General features: G+C 43.6%; 1 protein-coding gene across 1 annotated transcript in view; it reads right to left on the bottom strand.

Moving 5' to 3' along the window:
- Nucleotides 1-14,176: 14,176 nt before the first annotated feature.
- EGLN3 (egl-9 family hypoxia inducible factor 3) overlaps nt 14,177-20,575 on the bottom strand; it is a 32,161-nt gene continuing 25,762 nt past the window's right edge. Inside the window, exons 3-5 of the mRNA XM_086748774.1 lie at nt 20,067-20,203; nt 19,304-19,377; nt 14,177-17,933 (exon numbers count right to left, since the gene is read on the bottom strand). Of these exons, the coding sequence (XP_086604900.1) occupies nt 17,896-17,933; nt 19,304-19,377; nt 20,067-20,203 (249 nt within the window). The 3' untranslated portion in view covers nt 14,177-17,895. The remainder of the gene's footprint in view (nt 17,934-19,303; nt 19,378-20,066; nt 20,204-20,575) is intronic.

The raw sequence follows: 20,575 nt of genomic DNA, 5'->3' as shown, positions 1-20,575 counted from the left end.
GCTCTGCACTGAAAAGCTACAGTGCTTTGCAGTTATGTTTGATCTTTGCAGTGCTGTTTTGTTTTCCTGGGGTTTTTCAGCATGAACTGAGGAAATGTTACATCTGGAAAACTGCAAGGTCGGCTCGTGCCGGTAGCTATTGCTGGAGAAGCAGCCCTGTGACACCATTAACCAGGCCACTGCCACAGCTAATTAGTAGCAAACCCCAAAGATGTTTCTTAGGTCACAACATAGAGAGATAGTGGAGAAAGTAAGAAAAAGGGGTTTCTGGGTAGGGGACTTCAAGCTGGGACATTTCCTAAAGCAATTAATATGGGGGAAGAAAGAAACAGCTCAGGAACGTACAAATGTCACAATTTCTCCCTCTGCATACAAGTGCTTGAGCTGTCTTTGAAAACCAGCAGCAGCTCTGTGTGGCTGTGTCCTTTCTCACTCTGTGCTGTCCTGGGGATGCAGCAGGGGATGGTGCCGCAGCGCTGAAATCAGGTGTGAGGCAAAGAGGTTCCCCAACGCACACGTGTTCACTGAGTGTATGAGTAGTGTGTGGAAAGGTCTCTGTGCTGATGTTCATTCCCTGTAATTCTAATACAACAATTATTTTCTAATCCTTTAATATATTTTTAACTAATGCAGAGTTCAGGGCCGACAGTAGATTAGCCATCTAGCTCAATTATTTGAATGCTTAAGCCTATTCTAACATACCAAAAAAAAAAAAAGAGTAGTTTAGATATTTCAACTTTAATGCCCCATGATATTTTTTCCTCTTCCTTCAAAAATAGATGCAAAACAAACAAATAAATAAGATGAAACATTCAGGGCTAGAAACTGTTTCTCTCTGCTGCTTCTCAGAGGTCATTACGAAGGTTTAATCATTACTTTTAGGTCTGGCAAACACACCAACCAGAAGCAGTGATGCAACGAGGTTTGGGGTTGTGAGTTAGCACAGGGGTTGTCTGGCTGATCTAGGTGGGCACTCACGTTGCATTCCTGCACAGCCTTATTGGTGGGACCAGCTGGCACCACCAGAGGTGATTCCAGGCAGGCAAGAGAGAGGTTAGCCTGGAAGATGATTTATCTAACTCAGTCACCGTGTAAATTAGAGGTGGAGAACCCAATCCTCCACCCCTTCATCCCCGATGGATTGTGTGCGTCTGCTTCCAGCATCCGGCAGGAGTGGGATGTGTCTCCGAACATGATGATCCTGGCACATGGCAGGCTCTGTTGCACACCTGTCACCTACCACCTCATAAATAACCAGGCCGTGTCTTTCTGCTAGTGCATTGCCTATTGCTCGTGGCCATTTTAATTTGAGTCATTTGGCTCCAAATTTGTTCTCACCCTGCTCCAGCCCCATGAAGTTTGATCTACCATTTTCCTCACCAAAATATACACACTCTGCTCAACCACACATACTTGGATTTCTTTGTTTTTCTTTCTTTTATTCTGGTTCTGTCAAAGAGATATAGCACAGTATTCACTGGAGATTTAACACCTTCAATGCAGGCACTGTTAAGCCCATTAACAAAAGTAGAAACAGCTAGAAAGCTTCCTGGCCCTTGTAAAATTTCAATGAAAACAAGATGGCTTTATCTAAATAGTTGTCAAATACCTTGCTTAAAACTGTTCTTTGTTGATGGACAGAATTTTAGTCAAAATTATAGGAAGTTGCCTGGTGATTCCTTTGTGTTTCATTTTTACATGGTTTTATGACATTTTCTGTTTATGTTTCTGTCACTTCAGTAAGAGAAAGAATCTGATAGAAAGGGAAAAAAAAAAGTATATGTATTCTGCTTACAAATCTAGGTGAGACAGATATACACCAGATACAACCATGTACAAACAACCATGTCCTAAAGATTTGGCCTCTTCCACCTGCAAAACCTCACTGAAAAACAAAGAAAACCTACTTTTTCTACAATAATTTCCAAAACAATTACTTCATCTACTAGCGAATTTATTATATCAAATTGTCTGCTGGATTTATCTGTGTTAATTATTTTTTAAAGGAGTAGTAGTAATAAGAAGTGGAAGAACCGTATGCAAATGTCATGTCTCAAGAGCAGTCACCATAGAGGAAATGGATTAGCTATTCATAAATGGTCAAGTTCAACTTACTTTGTATAATAAAGTAAAACATAAACCATTTCAGGCAAGTTCTCCTACTTCTTATAAGACATATTTTAAATAGATCTGATAGCCTAATTATAATCTTTTCCCTCTGAGGTGTTAGGGTCTGTTTAACATTCCCTTTTACATTTATTTTCTTTCTCTTTATAATGTGAAAACATAAAATTGAAATGTGTTCACATTCACACTTGTAAGAACTTTGCAAGTTATGCGGCAAGATTTTTTTGAGACCTTTTCTCCCCTCAGGTTTCACTAACACATATATTTACCAATTCCTTCTGTTGGTTCCTTTCTGGAGATCAGCTGCATTAATTTAACTCCTCTACTGTGATTTGTAGTTAACAGCGACTAAACGTGGGATAAAAGGAGCTTGGTGACTGCTTCTGCCTTTTGCCATCATTTGCTTGGTCTGAATATAATAGTGTCAACACAGACAACGTTTTAAAAGAAAAAAAAAGGAAAAAAAATAAGGATTATGTCAGGCTTTAACTCTTCTTAAGAAATAAAAGGCAATTATCCAAACACAGAGAGAAAGGGAGAGGTTGTTGAAAGAAAGCTAAGAAACAGTGTCTGCTGAGAAAAGACGTCAGCTTTGAAAAAGTATCTTTTTGACCTAAATCTTTCCTGTTGGGCGTCTATTCCAGATGTTCAATTTATCCATGTGCCCAACCCAGCACTGCCATCACACGAGGCCCCACTGTGACTTTCGGTTCCCTGGGCTCCTTCACCACTGGCACCTTTCCACTCACCAAAGGACAGGGACCGTTCAGCTGGTGGTTTTGCTGGTGCCGGGAGGCAAAGGAGCACGAGACCTGCAGACCCTCTGCACCCCTGGCAGGTGCTGGGATTTAAACGTGCATGCCCAGAGGTGGGGTTTGGGGGGTGTGTGCACCTGTGCACAAGTCTCCATATCCCTCCCTTTGCCTGCTGCTGCCTTATGCCCTGAGCAGCTCTGGAGACCCCTGTTCCCATGGGAGAGGCACCTCTTAAGAACAATGTTGCATGCATCACAAGTAATAACAAGTACCTCACTCTTGTTTCCACAAAAATTCTTTTTTTTTTTTTTATTTTAATCTAGACTTTCTTATCAACAGGGAAGCAAAGGCCATTGTTCAGCTCCTGCATAGTAGAGCAAAGCATGTTGCTAAAGTACAGCGTACTTAGTACTTTGGCTGAAAAACAAAACACCTTAGCAGACACATAAGTGCCATTAAAAAAACATACATATTCACAAATCATTTCAAAAGTATCATCAAAGTCACTCAGGAGGGGCTGTGCTGGAAATGACAGGGGTGGGCCGGTGGTCAGAGTCTGGGGGGCACGTTCTCCTGCGGGGCCACTCTCTCCACTCACATTTGAGGTTGCGGAGGGGGGAATACGCTGCATCCCGATGAAACGGGACTGCATTGGAGACACCCTGAACAGTCCCATGCACCCTGAAGACCCTATATATTTGCCTCTCCACTGCCTGCATCTCCAGAAGCAGCTGAAAGAGGCATTTAATACACCCTGTGACTGCCTAGACGTGCGTACTAGTATGATCATTCAACATCACGGGAAGTAAAATGCATCACGAAAAGAAAAAGATAGCTAAACAAAGCAAAAAAAAAGAATTTTTACAAACACATCAGGGCATCTCAGATTCGTCACTGTGATCTATAAATTACGAGCCATTGCCTAACACAGCTTGTACCACTTGGTGGCAACACTTCCATGTTTGATTTATTGAACCTTTCTAGTAATCTTTCTTCTGATACTTGAAAGGACAAATGTAGGCCATGATTTGTGCAATTAATTACTGGAGAGAATAATAATATAAGTTTTGAATGGCTTTGCTACTATCTTCTGTCCAGGAGTCATTACTAAATAGTTCACAAGAGCATGTTGCTTTAGGTCCTGAGGCATTTCTAACAGGAAACTTTCACATGCCATGGAGACGTCACTGGGCAGCCTCATACAGCAAGCTCATCTTCAATACTTGCAGAAAACAATTTCTTCCAATGATGTGCAGCCAGAACCATGAAAGAAAGTGTTGAGCAGTTGCTTGCAGAGCATCAGGTGCTCTGAAAAGACAGGGCAGATGGCTACAACTGTGCAAGGTTCTCCATTGCAAACATGTTTTAAGACTGCAGGTACGCATCTGAATAGCATTCAAAGTGACAGGGCTGAGTGCTGCCATCTTGCATGGTGCTCTGACAGCAGCCATGCTATGGCTCTCTCTTGCAACTGAAGTTTGATCTGCAAGACTCGTTCTTCAAGCAAAGATCACTCAGTGTCCCTGCCTGTTCTGGGCCCGCCACTAAACCTGATAATTACCGTCTTTAATGTCAATAATTCCCAGAATCGCAGGGTGTGCAAGAGAAAACTCATTTACTACAAGAGAAAGAGGAAGAGCCAGCATACTCAATGGCATTGGGCCTGCACCTGCAGCTCGTGGCTGCTAGTTCTGCCACATGTCACGACAATAACATGCCACCCAAAAGGTATCGAGGGCCAGGCAGGACAGCTCTGGGAACAGCCCAGGGGTGATACTGAGAGTGGGGATGCTCCTAGGTCTCTATCCACTGCCATGAGCAGATTCTGGGTAGCAAAGCAGTTCACAGACGGTGCGGGTGAGGTCCATGTGCTGCAATAGCCTGCAGGAGCGCTCTGCAGCCCAGACCACCATAGCCCGAGGAAGCACAGAGACAACGCAAAAGCTGTCATCTGCATCTTCCTACTCCTCGTCTCTCAGGAGAGAAAGCACAAATTTAATAGCCCAAAGTTCTCGAGATCAGCAGCTAACAAAGCAAACGGAGGTATCATTTGAGTCTTATCACCACAGGGGAGAAGTCTCCTAGATACTCCCTTCCCCTTTGTGCCTCGTGCATGGGGTGATGCTGGTCGTGGTACCAGCATGGGTGCTCTGTCTGGAGGCAACAGCAGTGGGGTCTGTCCCATTCAAAGTGCTGAGCCAACTTGGCAAAGACGTGCCGTCTGCATAGGCTGCGGAAGCCCTCACCTCCTCCAAAATGGCCTCATCTACATCTTCTGGCCATGATTTGCTGACAAGGGGAATGAAAGGAAGCTGAGACTCCAACAATTTTCATGTGCTCCCTGGGCACATTTGCAGAGACTAAGCAAAGGAAATACACTAACAATAAGGGGGGAAATGTTTGGCTTAGGATATTAACATATTTATAGCAGCAAGAATACTATAGGTCCCAACCTTATATCAAATTTTGATAGACTGCCAATTTTAAAAGTGAAATAAAAGTTTGCAAGAGCTACCCATGGTATTTAATATTAATAAACACATCTAGGCTCAAGTACTGGTGTTCCAAGTGCTTGAATTTACGATCACATTAGTTAACTCACGCTCTTTCAGATGTGGTGAAAGAATTAATGACTCAACTGAGAATTTACTTACAATATACTTGGAAATAAACACAGCTTTGCAAAGGGGAGAAAATGTTCAACGGAGGTAGCACATGCTGACTTCTGGCCAGACACAAGCATGTTCCCTTTAATCAGGACATGAACTGGGGAAGGGAGTGGAGATTCCTGCCTTCAAAACCCTATATGCTCTCAAAGGATAACATCTGATGCCCCACTTTATATTTCTTCAGCATTCCCTTATTTTTCCCCCAGTATTATTTCCATTTGTAATGAATGAGTGATGATTAAAGATGACCCATAATTCAACATTTCTTAGAAAACAGAGAGCCCAACCAGCTGCATGGCTGCTCTGGATAGGAGCTTAAGCCGCTCCTCCTTGGAGCAATGGGTCTGCATTTAGGGAGTCTCCCCTCAGGCTGGGACTTCACCTAAGGAAACTCCTCAAGGTTGAGAGCCCTCCCTTTGTTAGGTGAGTGATTGTCATTTTTGGCTCATCGGCTGTAAAACTTAAGAATCCTTAAGCCTATTGTGTAGTATTAATTCCTGAGTAATGTTTTAAACCTGTGGATCGTTAACGATATTGGAGTCTTAAAGCAATTTTGGTTAAAGTAGGGCTAAGTTTGAATTTGTTATCAGTTTGTTACAAATAAGTCCCCTTTGAGTTTATCACCTCATCTAATTTTTTTTTTTTTGTGAGTTTCCATGACATATCCATCAGAAGTATAGAGAACAAACTACTTCCTTATTCTTTGCAGGAATCTTTCCTGCATTTAAGACTCTTATTGTGCCTTTACTTCCTCCTTTACTCTTCTCCCCACTCTCCTTACCCCTGGAAGAAACAATCCTAGGTCTTTTAGTTTGTTCTCACAAGTCATAGAATCATAGAACGGTTTGGTTGGAAGGGACCTTCAAAGGTCATCTAGTCCAACCCCCCTGCAAGGAGCAGGGACATCCCTGACTAGATCAGGTTGCTCAGAGCCTCAGACAGCCTGCCCTTAAATGTTTCCAGGGATGGGGTACCCACCATATTTTCTAGATCTCTGATCATACTTATTTTCTCCAGTGGACTGATAAAAGAACATTTTTTATCCTTATCTTTCTTGAAGGCAGATAAGCCACAATATTCCAGTTCAGATAAGTTTGCTCTTAAGTCCATGAAAATGTATTTATTCCCTCAGAAATGGAGCAGCTTCAACAGGTTAACCAGAAAGATCACACTCCCTCACAACAAGGACACTCTGTGTAGCCTAATGCTCAGAATCTTCTCCCAGTGGGTAAATGAAGCCAGTTTGAATCTCCTTGGGTAAGCCTGTGTCGTAGTTCAGCCCCGATCGGACCAGACTACGCAGTCTCTCTCTCACTCCCCCCACACTCCAAGAGAACAGGGAGAGAAAATATAAGGAAAAACGGCTCGAGGTTTGAGATAAGGACAGGGAGAAATCCTTAAAGTTACCGTCACGGGCAAAACAGACTCGACTTGAAGAAAACTATTAATTTATTACTACAAACAGCAGGATAATGAGACAGAGAACAAGATAACCTCCATCCACCCCTCCCTCTTCCCGGGCTTAACATTATCTCTACTACCTTCCCCTCCCGAGCGGCACAGGGGGAAAGAGGGAATGGGGGTTGCAGTCAGTTCATCATATGTTGTTTTACGCCGCTGCTTCATGGTCGGGGGAAGAACTCCTCACATTCCTCCCCTGCTCCAGCGTGGGGTCCCTCCCACGGGCCACAGTCCTTTGTGGAACTGCTCCGGCGTGGGTCATCTCTTCCACGGGTGCAGTCCCTCTAGAACAGCTGTCCCAGCGGGCCCTCCACGGGCCACAGCTGCCTTCAGGCATCCACCTCCCCCGGTGCGGGGTCCTTCACGGGCTCCAAGTGGATCTCTGCTCCTCCGTGGACCTCCATGGGCTGCAGGGGGACAACCTGCTCCACCATGGTCGTCACCACAGGCTGCAGGGGAATCTTGGCCAGGAGCCGCATTACTCCTCCCCCTCCTTCTGAACTGACCTTGGTGTCTGCAGCCGTTCCTCACAACAGGCTGGTAGGTGTCTCTCAGGATCTTTTTTACATCACTTCTCATCTCCTCTCCACTTCTTGCAGCCGGGCTGGACCGAGTCGGGCCCAGTCGGCTGCCTGGCGAGAGGCCAGAGGGTGAGGCCTGCAAGGCCCATGAGGCCTGCGCCTCCCCCTCTGCGCCTCTGCCCCCGCTCAGCTTCTTCACATCTTCTCTTCTCTCTTTTTTTTTCTGTTTTCCCATTCTTAAATACGTTATCGCAGAGGCGTTATCACGAGACATTCTGCTACCAATCGACTCGGCCTTGGCCAGCAGCGGGTCCGCCCTAGGCCTGGCCAAGTCCCCTGAACAAAGGGGAGCGACTTCTAGCAGTTTCCTACAGAAGCTACCACCTTAGGCCCCCCCTCACTAAACAAAACCACGACAGCCTGCTGTCACACCTTCAGCATCCTGCCTTTGTGCACTGACAACTGGGGACCAGAGAAGGGCAGAGAGGGCAGCTCCTCTCCCTCCTGCTATGGTCCACATGGGATCCAGGTCCAGAAGATTTGTGTCTGCTGAGCACTGTCAAGACTGAGGCAGCTCCTGACCAACTAGAAGGAGATTTGGTGCTCTGCAAACTTTGCTAAAATAAATGTATTCAGCTGTGGTGGCAGGTAGGAGTTTGGGAAGCTCCAAATGTAGGTCTCTGGCATGCAGTGTATCACTTGGGCATCCAGGGCCACACGTTCATTATTACAGTTTAATAAGCTGAGCTGCTCAACTGATGGTGGCTTAGAGTCCTCCATCTCCCTGGCCCTGGGAAGGATTCACACCCCAAGTGCTATGATCATATGACTGCACCACAGCTACCACATCAGCTTGGCTCTAGCCCGGTCACATCCATGCATTGGGATTGCAGCGCAGGGAGCTAAAAATAGAGTAAGCAGCCTTTCCCAAAGAAAGGAAAGACATTTGTCATACTTTAGTCCTGCTCAGGACCAAGCTACACAGTCTCTTGCTCACTCCCCTCACCCTCCAGTGAGATGGGGAGGAGAATTGGTAAAGAAAAGAAAGTAAAACTCATGGGCTAAGATAAAAAAAAAAAGTTTAAGAGAATTACAGAAGAAAACACAACAGAGATAGAAAACAGGCAAACAAAACTAGTAACAGAAAGCATTGAAGCACATAATTTACAGTACAAGAGCTCACAGTGAATCCCAATGGTCAGCTTTCTCCCAAGTAGCAGGAACCTCCCCTGCAGTACTATCCTCCTCACTTATATACTGAGCATGATGTCACAGGGTATGGAACAGTAAAATATCCCAGCTGTTGGCTAATTAGTAACCTATCCCAGCTGTGTCCCCCGGCCACCCCTGGCCACCAGCTCCAGTTCCTCTCCGAGGTCAGGTGGAAATTAACTCTATCCTAGCCAGAACCAGGACAATATTGCAGGCGAGGACCAACAGAGTGGGATCTAGGTAGAAGGGGAAGTAAAACATTTGAAGAAAAAGAAATCAAAACAACTTTCTGTATTGACACTTGTTTTTAAACTAAAGACATAATTATCCTGTTGCAAGCCTTGGCTACAGAGAAAAACATCTGGTTGGGAACTAATTAAAGAATTAGCCAGTGTTTAGCTTCTCATAGATAAATGAGCATAAGCTTTGAAACAGAAGTGTTTGCAGTGAGCTTTTGAAAACTCTCTGAAGACAGCCAAGCTTAAGTTTGTTAAGCCTCTTCCTTCACCTACTAAATGTCTGTTCAGATGTCTTTTTTTCTTCTTCTTCTTTCTTTTTTCTCTTCTTATAAAAGAAGCCCTTTGTACCTCTTAATAACAGGCATCTTCTCCCTTGTTTGGAGCATGGGGTAACGTGCACAGTGCACATCAGTGTTCGTCACATCACAGTGATGAACACAGGGCATCCAGTGAACCACTATAAAGATGGGACAAGTGTCAAAGCTGGCATGAAGTACAGTGTTTAGTAAATAAAAAGCAACCCACTGTCGCTGCATGCCAAAACATTACGTTGAGGTTACATTCTGACCAGACCTTTCCCAAGCGCAGCCACCTTACCTGGCCCGCCTGGGTCAGCACCGTGTCCCTGACAGAGATGACCTCTGGCTTCTGTAGGGGATGCCCAGTCATTTTTAAGCAGCTGACCAACTTTTTAGTCATGTCTGGGGCAACTTTAATCCAAGTTTCCCTGCCTACGACCTTTTTTTCTTTGCTAGGATATTTTTATGAGTGAAAATTAAAACTTTGCTTATGTGGGTAGAAAAGCTGAATGTTTTGCAGCTCATTTCCAGCTACTGGTACTTTTCTGACTAGCCTGCTGGGCAATTGGTGAAATTGGCTGTATCCCCTGTGCATTGCTGTACATACCAGAGAACGGTGGTACTTAAAATATGCAGATCTACAAGGAGATCCCAAAATCCCTCTGCCAATTGCCCCTTAAGCTAGTAGCATGAGAACCCTTATTTTCTAAATACTTGCTTCAGGCGTTGGATCTGTGCTTCTCCCACTGCCTCCACTGCCTATGTCTTGGCAGGGCCCAGCAGCTGACATCTGAGTGTGTCCCTGAGCTCAGGTGTCAGTGGGTTCCACTGCCTAAGTGGTCCCCCCTCTGAGGGAGACAAACCACCCACCTGCAACCCACAGGCACCCTGGGTGCAGCCCCAGCTGCGCACTCAAGGGTCCTGCCAAATGCAGTGGCAGCTGCTGCACTGGGTTTGAACCAGCAATGCTATTGCCATTTATCCCCATTATATCCTGCGTAAAATCATTTTGTATAGTAACTTTCTGCTCTCTGTATAGACTAGCCAACAAGACAGCGTGCCTAAATACAACATGGGATCTCTAATTCTCTCCTTGCTTTAAGGATCCAGTTTCTCCCCCTACCAGAAAAAAAAAAAACAATGCCATTACATCTTCTTTTCTTACTTCTCTGGAAGTGTTTTCAATTCCAGTTCAAGAAGAAAACCAAGCCTTGATTAGTTTCTCTTTTATTTCACACAAACACAACATACATTTAAACACAAAGATATTTGCAACATAAAATGTAAATTATTTTCTCTCTCTTTGGGGGGAAAAAAAAACCACAGCATTTTCTTCACTGTATTGGGGTATCAGTCACTGAGGAGGATGGTAGGCTTTGCTCACGAGTGATCAGAAGACTTTACAGTACTGCTACAGGCAAATACCAAGCGCTCTTGGGTGCTTTGCACGTGGTTAGAAATAGCATGATTGGCAGGTTGATCAAGCCTGAGCTTTTGGCCAAATGTGAAGTGTCAATCTCTTTTTTGGTTTTTTTTATTTAATATTTTTTTTTATTTTTCTCTCTCTTTCTCTTTTCCTTTCAGATTAAAGATGAAAGCGTAATGCAGTTTTCCTCGATTTCAAAAGTTTTTATGTTTGTTTCAGGTTTCCACACTAATGGACAGTCCTTTCTTATCTCTGCCATTAGGTCTGGCCAACACCTCGGCCATAGGCTCAGAAGGCCCCTCCAAACCCTGAGGTCACAGCGCAACAGGGACGCGTGCTTACAGTCATGCAGGACACTGCCTGAGGCTGATGAAGCTCACCCAGGGCCATTGGCCTCATCGGGATGGAGCTCAGGGGCTCATTCCCAACAGCTCAGCAGCTCATGGTGAGGGGCAGGTGGCATGCAGGTAGGTGGGCAAAGGCCTTGAGTCCCGGGTAAGAGCATTAACCTCTTTGGGAATTTTTCAGAGTTCTCAGGCCCATCACAGGCAGCCTCTGTAGAACAGTCTGCAGATGAACTTCCCCTCATGGAGGCATTTGATGACAGATGAGATGCAGTTGAGTTAAACCAACACAGAGATGGTAACAGTGTGATAGCAGCCATAGCACCAGTTTTATTTCCCACTTTGCATGCTCCTGGCTGCCATGCAGTAGTGCCATGTTGCAAAACAGTTGGCAGACGACCAGGCAGGAGAGCTGGGGGCTGCTGTGGTTTACAACAGCGCTGCAGAGCTGCAGCCTAAGCCGGCTCCCCTGTGAGACCAGCGCTAGTAAGTTTTAGTTACATCATGAGCAGATGCTGTTCTTTTATGTTTTTGTAACTGTGTCTCTTTCAGTTTACTTAAGAAAATTTTTAAAAAATCCACAACTTCAAACACACACCTTTCAGGAACAGTAAATATTTTAACTACAGATCTGCTCCTGTGTCAGTCCTGGCAAAGGGAATGAGTCTCTCCTGTACGCTAGAAAACACAACAGTAACAGCAGTGAGGGAAAAAGCCTGGGAGGCTAGCTGAGCTGTAACAAAGTCTTGATGGTAAAATTACTGCTGTCAAAATTATTCTGCTTTCAAAAGATACACTATGTGGTTTCATTTTGCAGTCCTTTTAGGAAAAAGAACTGGCTTGTATTACCAGCATTAGTTGGTAGCAGAGGAATGACTTCCAGTTTTCTCAAATGAATTCTACCTGGAAATCAGGCTTCCCTCTAGCTGCACAGGGAAACAAACACACACTCACAAGCTTGCATACTCATGTGCCTGCCGAGCCCAGCCCAGCCTCGGATGCTTTTACTTTCCCACTTCCCATAGGCAGAGGCTGCTGAGTCTCTGTTACAGCGTGCAGGGATGTAGCTGGTTTCTGGTACCAGTATCAGAGCGAGTGAGGGGGACTAGTGACAGTAATGTCATCTTTCATAAACTTTAACAGCTCGAAGTCCTCTGCCAGGGGTCAACCCAGCCTGAAGAGTGTGGGCAGCTGGCCTCTGCACAGGCCACCGCAGTGCCGTCCGTGTGTGCTCAGGGCTGGGCCCTCTCCTTGGGGATAACTGGGGTTTGGCTCCAAAAGCAGCTTTTCTCCACCGCCAACATGAACTTTGTCGCTACGGCTGACCCAGGTAGGGCAGCAGTGGCAGAGCTGCAGGGACAGCCTCACTCCACAGAAAGGAAGCCAAAATACAGTTGGGATAAAACCAGTCATTTGTCATAAGAGGGTGGGACGTGAGTTGTGGACAGGGGTGGCTAGCAGGGACTGGGTGCTTGTGTGGTTCACCCTGTGAGGGGTGGCAGGGCTGTACACCAACAGATACCCCAAGGTGCTGTCTCACCCAGTGCTCCGCAAAGCTCACCAGCAACAGCGATGCTATTGCCACCCCACATAGCTGGGTCTGGGATGTGCCCATGCTCACAGCCCAGGGAGGCACTTGGGCACTCTCCTTCGAGGCAGGAGAGGTGTGAATGGCTGACCCGTGCTGAGGCGAAACAAGATCCCCCAGCTCCTGGCTCCAGCTGCAAGGGCTTGCATGGAAGGGGAAACAGCCCCTGCTGATTCCCATATGCATAATCATCCCACTGTGTTTTGGTTTTTTTTCTTCTTTTCCAGACCTCTATTTCCTCTGCTTCCATGCTCTGGAGGGATTTTAATCTTTAAGTGCTCACAAGAGGAAGGCATTACAGTACTGGGTGCTGCAGCACCCACATGGTTGGTACAGTGTAATTTATTTAGTATTCCCAGAATTGTTTAAAGTAAGCACACATGGAGATGAAATTATTCCCTCTTCCCACAAGAAAAAAAAAAATTCTAGCTACACTTTGTGAAGGAGGATAGGAGTTTTACCAACTCTCTGAAGTGGAAGTATTCCACAGAGACAAAATTATGTGGGAAAGGGGAATCAATTTTTACTAACCTCTCATCCACTGTCATGCTACTTTGTAATTTTCAGTGCAACTTCTGATATCAGATGTGTTCTAAAGAGTCATGGGAATTGTCAGTGCAAGTATATTTAGCCCTGTCCCTTTGGGTAGGTGGGGGAGGAAAGGGACCCCTAAATAGCTGTGAGACAACAATTACCACAAGCATATTTTCTGAGAGAAAGTTTAGTCAGAGTTCAGACAAAAGACAAGTCCTTGGCAGTTGGATGGCCGATGGTCAGCTTCTTCTCAAGCTGTCCCTACAAGCCCTTGCTCAGTAGAGAAACCTTTCTGCTTTCCTTAGGTCTTCTCCACATGCTCTAAGCACTCCTCTGTTTAAAATAAATGCTTAAAGAAGTGGGAAATTATCTAGAATTCTCTTCTCTAAGAAAACAAAAACAAACAAACAAAAAACCAAAACAAACAAAAGAGTCAAATCCAAGCCCTCCACAATAGAAAGTGCCCTTAAATAGGGAAAGGAAATTCCCACTATTCACAATATTGCAAAATAAAATAAAATAAAATAAAAATCACGGTACTTTAACAGATGAGTGAAAATGTCCTGGCTTTGATTCAACTGCAATGTTAGTGGGAGTGAGGAGAAGCCTCCCCCGCAGCTGCAGGACAAAACTATGGAACTCAGGCTGGAAAACTAGCAGGGGGAGGATATGAATGCTGTTAAAAATAAAACTTAACAGACAACAATTGAATCATGAGAATGTTATCTGGTTCAACAGAAGCATGAAAACAAATAGGCATTTCAAGGAGAGAGTCACTAGCAAGGTAAATAACTTCAAAATAGCAGGAAGCGACGAAGGAAAAGTGCCAAGCTGATGGCAACAGCATCTCCCAGACAGCAGAGGATGGTGGCAGCCACAGATTCCGGTGTCACCTCTGGGCAGTGCCACCACCCTTCATCCAGCTGTGTGGCACTGCACCCACCCGCTGCAACCCTGGCCACGGTAAGACACAAGACTGAAAAGATTTGTACAGGACAACGTTTAACATGACCCAGTGTTTATTGACTCCTGCCACATTTTCTTTTTAACAGTAACAGGAACACAAAATGTGATGTATGGTAAAATACTACTAGCAGTTTCTACACCAGTCCGATGCAAAGTGTCAGCATTGTTGACCAGCATACAACCTGACAAGAGAAGATGTAGTCATAACTCACTCTCATATCTGCTGGGAGTACAGCACAGTCAAAGTAGAACTAGTTATTTGCCTGCAAATAGATACATTTTCTTCTAGATGCAAGTGGTGTTAGAGCCAGCTATTTTGCAACAACAACAACAAATGCATATAATATATTCCAACATTTTTTAAAAATGCAATAGGAAAGGACTAAAACTGTTTAAAGATAAAAGGAAAAAGAGTGGATCTCTTTAGATGCTACTTTGCAGAGGCCATTCCTCATAGAACCAGAAGTAATCTAGAGACAATAAGATTTATTAGAGGCTACTTTGCTCAAAAGGCTAGCGGTTACAGGTTCAACAAAAATAGTCTCTTGATTTTCAGTACCCCATCCGTCAGAAATTGTGACTTGGTGTTTCTGCATATTTTTCCAATGCAATTGCATTCAGAAAGGCAACCGTATTTCTTAAAGACTCATTAAAAAATTGCATGACATGCACTTGTGGCATGTAACATCTTCACAGATATGAATGATGAAGGCACATTACCTAAAGGTTGAAAAAAAACCCCACAAAACTTTTGGAGGACTGAAAATTAAATGCCTTAGAGAAAATACTCTTTTTCACAACTGGGTGACAAGTACTGTTTAGCCATAGATGTTTCAAACAGTTTGCCATGAAGACAAAACAAAAGGAAAGGAAAGAGTCTCCTTGAAATGCATTCCCTACTGCAGCTCTTCAGACAATCCATTCTTGCAGAGCGGTTTGCAACAGTTCCAGAGATAAGTAAGAGAAGTCAGTGTAGCAAACATCAAGCTCTTGGATTCCTGCATGACCAACACCCCACCCACTCCCACCAAATTAAACTACAGCATCTTCAAGGAGATCATTCCACCAATCTGGAAATTAAGTAAAGATCTGGAACAGGACTGAGGAATTGGTGTCAAAATCCTGTGCCGTCAACTTTTTTGTAATTAATTATATGTGTTAATAAAGAAAAAGACAATGCCCTCTGCCACAAAATAATTGTTATTTATCTAGATCAGGAAGATATTGGCTAAAAATGAAAATATGTACTTTATTTACAATAAATGCATCGACACTGCTGTGTGCTCTATCCACCACGCACATGTTGCTGACCACTGCTGAAGCCAGCTGGTAGCAATAGTGGTAACTGAAGTACCTTTCTTTTTCAATCTTTATACAAGGCCTCTCCTCTCCTACCCCATTATTTTTCCACTGTTCCAGGCTCCAGTGAGATGTGTACCAACATCTCTTTCTAGTGCATTTTAAGGTTACAGCTTCTAAAGGCAAAGCAAGACTTCCTCTACTCCACTTTAGCTGTCTTTGCCCCCTTTAAAATAGTGTAGGAGTTTCAAATTTACATGCTATTATTAACTTTGCATATCATGTTGGGTTCCTTCCTCTCCTTTTCAAATAATAATTCCACGCTCCTCCTCTTTTCAAAATTTACCATCTTTTAAAGGGTTACCTGTCACTCTCAGGGAAGAGCCCTAACTCTTTCTCCACCCACATGAACACTGAGGAATGAGAATTTCAAGTTGTTTCCTTCAAGTCTGTTGTGCTAGTTAGAAGGAACTGTAGTGAAATAATGTTTTTCCTAACATTAAAAGACATTGATCAGATTATTTGCTTTTTTCTAGTCTTGAGCTATAAGAATATTTGTCACACATGTTCCCTCATATTCCTCTCTTAAGGTGCACAGTGGTCAGGCTGAACCAAGTCCAGCCTATAAGACCATAGCTGGATCTCTGGGAGAAGCCAGAGAGAGTGAGGGATTTCTTAGCACTACTGTATTTACATTCAGAATTCAAGGACAGGCTCAAGGATGCCCAGCATTATTTTTTTTTTAAGAGACAGACCTGCTTAAAAAAATACTCCATTTCTATTAACATTTTTTTGTCATGAAAGTTATTTATTTTCTGTCCTATGCAGCTGCTACCCTTCTGTCACTGACATCTAATAGTTGTCATTGCACACTACCTTTTCATTCCCTAGCTCAAACGTGACAGAGCTGGCCCACAGACCCACCACTAGTAGAACAGCCCAGCACAGCACGGTGAACTGGTGCAGGGGCTGGCAGTTTGGACAGGCCATCTTCTCCACTGTGGGCAGGTGGCACAGCAAAATATGGGACACTGAAGAGGGCATCTCTTTGGAACAGTCAGCAGGGTCTGACACACACTGACCACAGGAGACAAAAACGAATGCTAGTACATGTATTAGGTTGAGAACAATTAGTGTGAGTGATAAATCCACCGCCAGCTCCCAGCTTCATTAAGAGCTATTCTGAACTGCCGAGTAAGTGCTGGTTATAGAAGCTTAGGTAGATTGGAGATAGCTCACCAGTTACTCATTGAGTCTAATAAGTTTAGAAAAACAGAAAAAAGTATACACTTTTCCATTTCAATAACTCTGAACTCATGGCTTGGGCACAGCAAAAATAGTTACCTGGCGTAACAGAACAATGGAAATGGACTCGCTGCTTCATTCAAATTACATACACATGCAAAGTTAAACAAGGGTGTTAACTAAGGATGTTAACTAAGGATAAGCAGCATAGAAATCAAGTCTAAGCTACCCATTATTTATCATACATTTGTCAGACTGCCAGACGTATCTTTTCCTTTCAGATTCATATCTGTCTCATACAAAACATAGTAGATGGAGAAGTCACAAAAACAACAATTAACTCTATGTATCATGGGCCCTTAGTGCCAATGCATTGTGTGCCATTAGCCTTCCAAGCTCACCAGACTTTTGGGAGAAAACTGATGCTTTACCAAACTGTGAAAATAGAAAACATACAACCCATCCCACTCAGAACAGAAAGGAAATGGTTTTACAAAGTTGTGGACTTCTTCCCCCTCAGTCCTGGGACAAAAAGGGCAGCACAACCGCACAGCTAGAACGCGAGTCTTGAAAAGAAAACAAAATCCAGGAAACGTGATGACTGCGTAGACAAAAATCTGTTTGGAAAGTCATGTTATCAGAGAGCTGAGCCAATGTTCTGTGCAGCAAAGTGATGAACAGTACATCAACAGGCCCATGTGGGACAGACCATAAGATGACACTACAAAAATCCAGTTTAATTTTGCATTTCCAATAACTCTCCTTGCCCCTTAGCAGTCTGCCACAGATTTTAAACTTGTAAAGTTCCTTCCCACTGAGCTAGATATCTTTCCCTCCACCCCATAAAGTGCAAATAAGATTCAGGTTTTTACCACAAGTTCCAATGGTTGTTATCTTGGTTACAAGAGTGACCAAAAGCCAGTTGGCTGAGCCACTGCCACTAGGCTTAGTGATACTCTTTTTTTTTTTAAAAAAAAAAAAAAAACAAAACCCTGGTTACTCTTTCCAGCAAAACGCAAATAGAAAACAAGTGTTGCTTCTGCCAGATGCAGGCATGACAGGAGGCTGCCTTAAGTACCATCAATGTAAGATGCACGTGCTAGATACAACCAGTGCATTCTTGTGCATAACAAGAATTTGGCCTTGTTTGCTGGAAATTGAAGTCATCTTTGGGATCTTATTTCCTCACAAAGAGTTCAGGAACAGTTGATTAGTCTTCATTAAGAGGTGCTTCTCTCTTCCTTGCATCTACATAGAAAAGGTGAAGAAAAAGGAGAGGCTGTTAAGCCAGAGAGTTCTGACAGCATTCATCTGAAAACTCAGAAATGGAATAAAGATGGTTTGTTTTCAATGGGCAGCACTTTCCATCTCTGACTCATTACATGAATCCATTACATGGACTGAAATGCTGTACAAATCCACAGCACGTTAACAGGATAGTCATACCATGTCATTCCTGTACATTTGCTCTGTTGAAACTGAAGACAACTCATGCAATATTTAAGTAGCTCAAAAAAACTTTCAGACTCCAGATTGGAGATACTTTTCCCTCCCGCCTTGGCCCACTGCTCATGATACCCTCTAAGGGTCAAGCCAGTATTTGCTTTGCATACCAGCTACACAGATGACAAGAGTCCGTTTTGAAAAGCATTTGACTAATTACGACTTTGCTGGTCTCCAGCCACACAGTACACATTTTTTTTAAAAAGAGGAATGCTCTCCATACTGTATTTTGAGGAATTGCCTGAGGCAGTCCCTGAAAACCACATCTTAAACCGCTCCAGACAGCAAACCTTTAAGCATAGCCCCAGGTAGGGTGTTGGAGCACATCTGGACAACTCAGCCCATTACTACAGTAGCAGGCAGTGTGGCTGCTGTTAGGAAAGCTGGGGTCACCTCTTCAAGGGCTTCTGCAGAAGTATCTCTGGCTGACTTTAAGCTACCAGTGAGACCTAGCTCAACGTAGGTAGCTCTTGAAGCACACCATGATCACAGCTACTCTAGCAACTGCCTGCCAAAAGATGCACTTATATATATTTCTAAACTTAGTTTCTTTCTAACTTATAAACTATACATAAACTATGTCATTATGAACACCCCCATTCAGAAATTACTTGTAAATTAAATACAAATCCCTTTTGCACTATTGCAAGCCCTGCCTGCCTTCATTAATATGGAAGACAAGCCCTATTCAGCTAGATTATTTATAGAACATGATTATGAAACTGCTTGTGTAAGTCTTATGACTTTGTGCTGAACAAAAGTTCAGAGAAGACAAAATATACTTCCTAAATAACAAAAGAGGAGCTTAGAGACTTCCAGTGACTGGAGCAGCCACCTGGGGTGGGAGAAAATCTCCACAGCCATTTGGGAGAGAAATCAGAAACCGCCTCTCCCATGTTCCCCATCATGCTCATCAGGGACACTGAGGCCTGAACCTTCTTCTGTCACCACCTCTCCACTTTGCACAAAATAACTGATTAGTGATAAGATATTAAAAAGCTTTCTAAAAATGAGTGTCATACCCACCTACAGAGTTATTCCCAGTCTGTCTCTGGCTTTGGAAATATCCAAATGCACTAAATTCCTTCTGGTGAACACTTACAAAAGAATCATACCTGTTAAGTTCCTGAATTTTTTTTTGGCTTCTGCTCTTTCTTCGGCATCAAAATACCACACCGTCATGGCATATCTATAAAAGAAAGAAATATTGTGTTTGCTTCAACTTTTCCTGTTAAAATGGAGCCCTGGAGTTTCACGCTCATGCAGAAAGCAAAAAACAAAACTGGATTTGTAGATAAAAGAATAGGATGCAAATCGCACATTTTTATAGACAAATAGAGACAGTATTTTAAATGCATATTTTATCAAGTAAGATAGAAACATAGGTGAGAATTTCTGCTTAGAGACACAAAAGTGCAGAGGCCCTGGCAACAGAGGGCAAAAGTAGCTTACAGATCTTTGCCTGTTTTTCTGTCCTGAGATGCCTGCAGGCAGCTTGGGGGTTGCCCTGCAGCACATCATCTTTTCATAGCCTGTTGACAGATGGTAGCCCCAAGAATCCCTATAGTGTTACAAGGGCAAAAGTATAACACAGCATCTCCCAGCTAAATAGCTACGCTTGGCTTGGAAGATTTCTCCTGCCAATGGTTAAAGAGCTTTTTTTCCCCCTATCACACAAGGAATCTTACCATTCAAGCTTGTTCTTTCTCATTTCCCAGAGACTCAAAAAGACAAAATCCACTCAAAATGTAGCTGTCTTTTTTACGCACATGTTTATTTAAACAAACACATGATGGCCATAATTTTAGGTACAAGTCTTAGCAGAAGAGATGCTTTGCTTTTTCCTGGTCAAATATCAATACTAAATATGCTACTTACCTTGTTGCATAAGAAGGCTGGACTTCATGTGGATTCCTTCGATCTGACCAAAAAAAAAGTAATCGGTCAAAAATTGGCTCAACATCTGCTACATAGGATTTTCCTTCTGGGAATATCCGAAGAATTCCACCATGCAGCTGCAAGAAAAGGAAAGGTTGCTTTTTACACATACAAACACCCACACATTCATGCAAACAATGACTTATTTTTCCCTCCTCAGCACCCAACAAACAGGGAATAAACATCTAATGATAACTAAGACAGCTACATGACGACACCGGAAAAAACCGTACACCAAATCTCTCAGCCACCCAGACTTTCCCAAACAGTTTGTAATGTTTCAGCATAAATATCTGGCCAATATAAATGAACCAAGATAAAGACAACATTGGTCCTGTAACAAACACTGGGAAACTTCCGAGCTCCCAGTCACATCTCTAGAACCAGCGAATACCACAAGGCAGGTAAGGGTGCTCCACCTGACCAGTCCAAGATCAGACTCTCCTCCC

This window comes from Chlamydotis macqueenii, chromosome 5 (assembly GCF_036417535.1).
Source record: "Chlamydotis macqueenii isolate bChlMac1 chromosome 5, bChlMac1.mat, whole genome shotgun sequence".
In the NCBI taxonomy this organism is placed as follows: Eukaryota; Metazoa; Chordata; class Aves; order Otidiformes; family Otididae; genus Chlamydotis; species Chlamydotis macqueenii.
The sequence above is the reverse complement of the archived record's forward strand: the minus strand, read 5'-3'. Positions and strand labels throughout refer to the sequence as shown.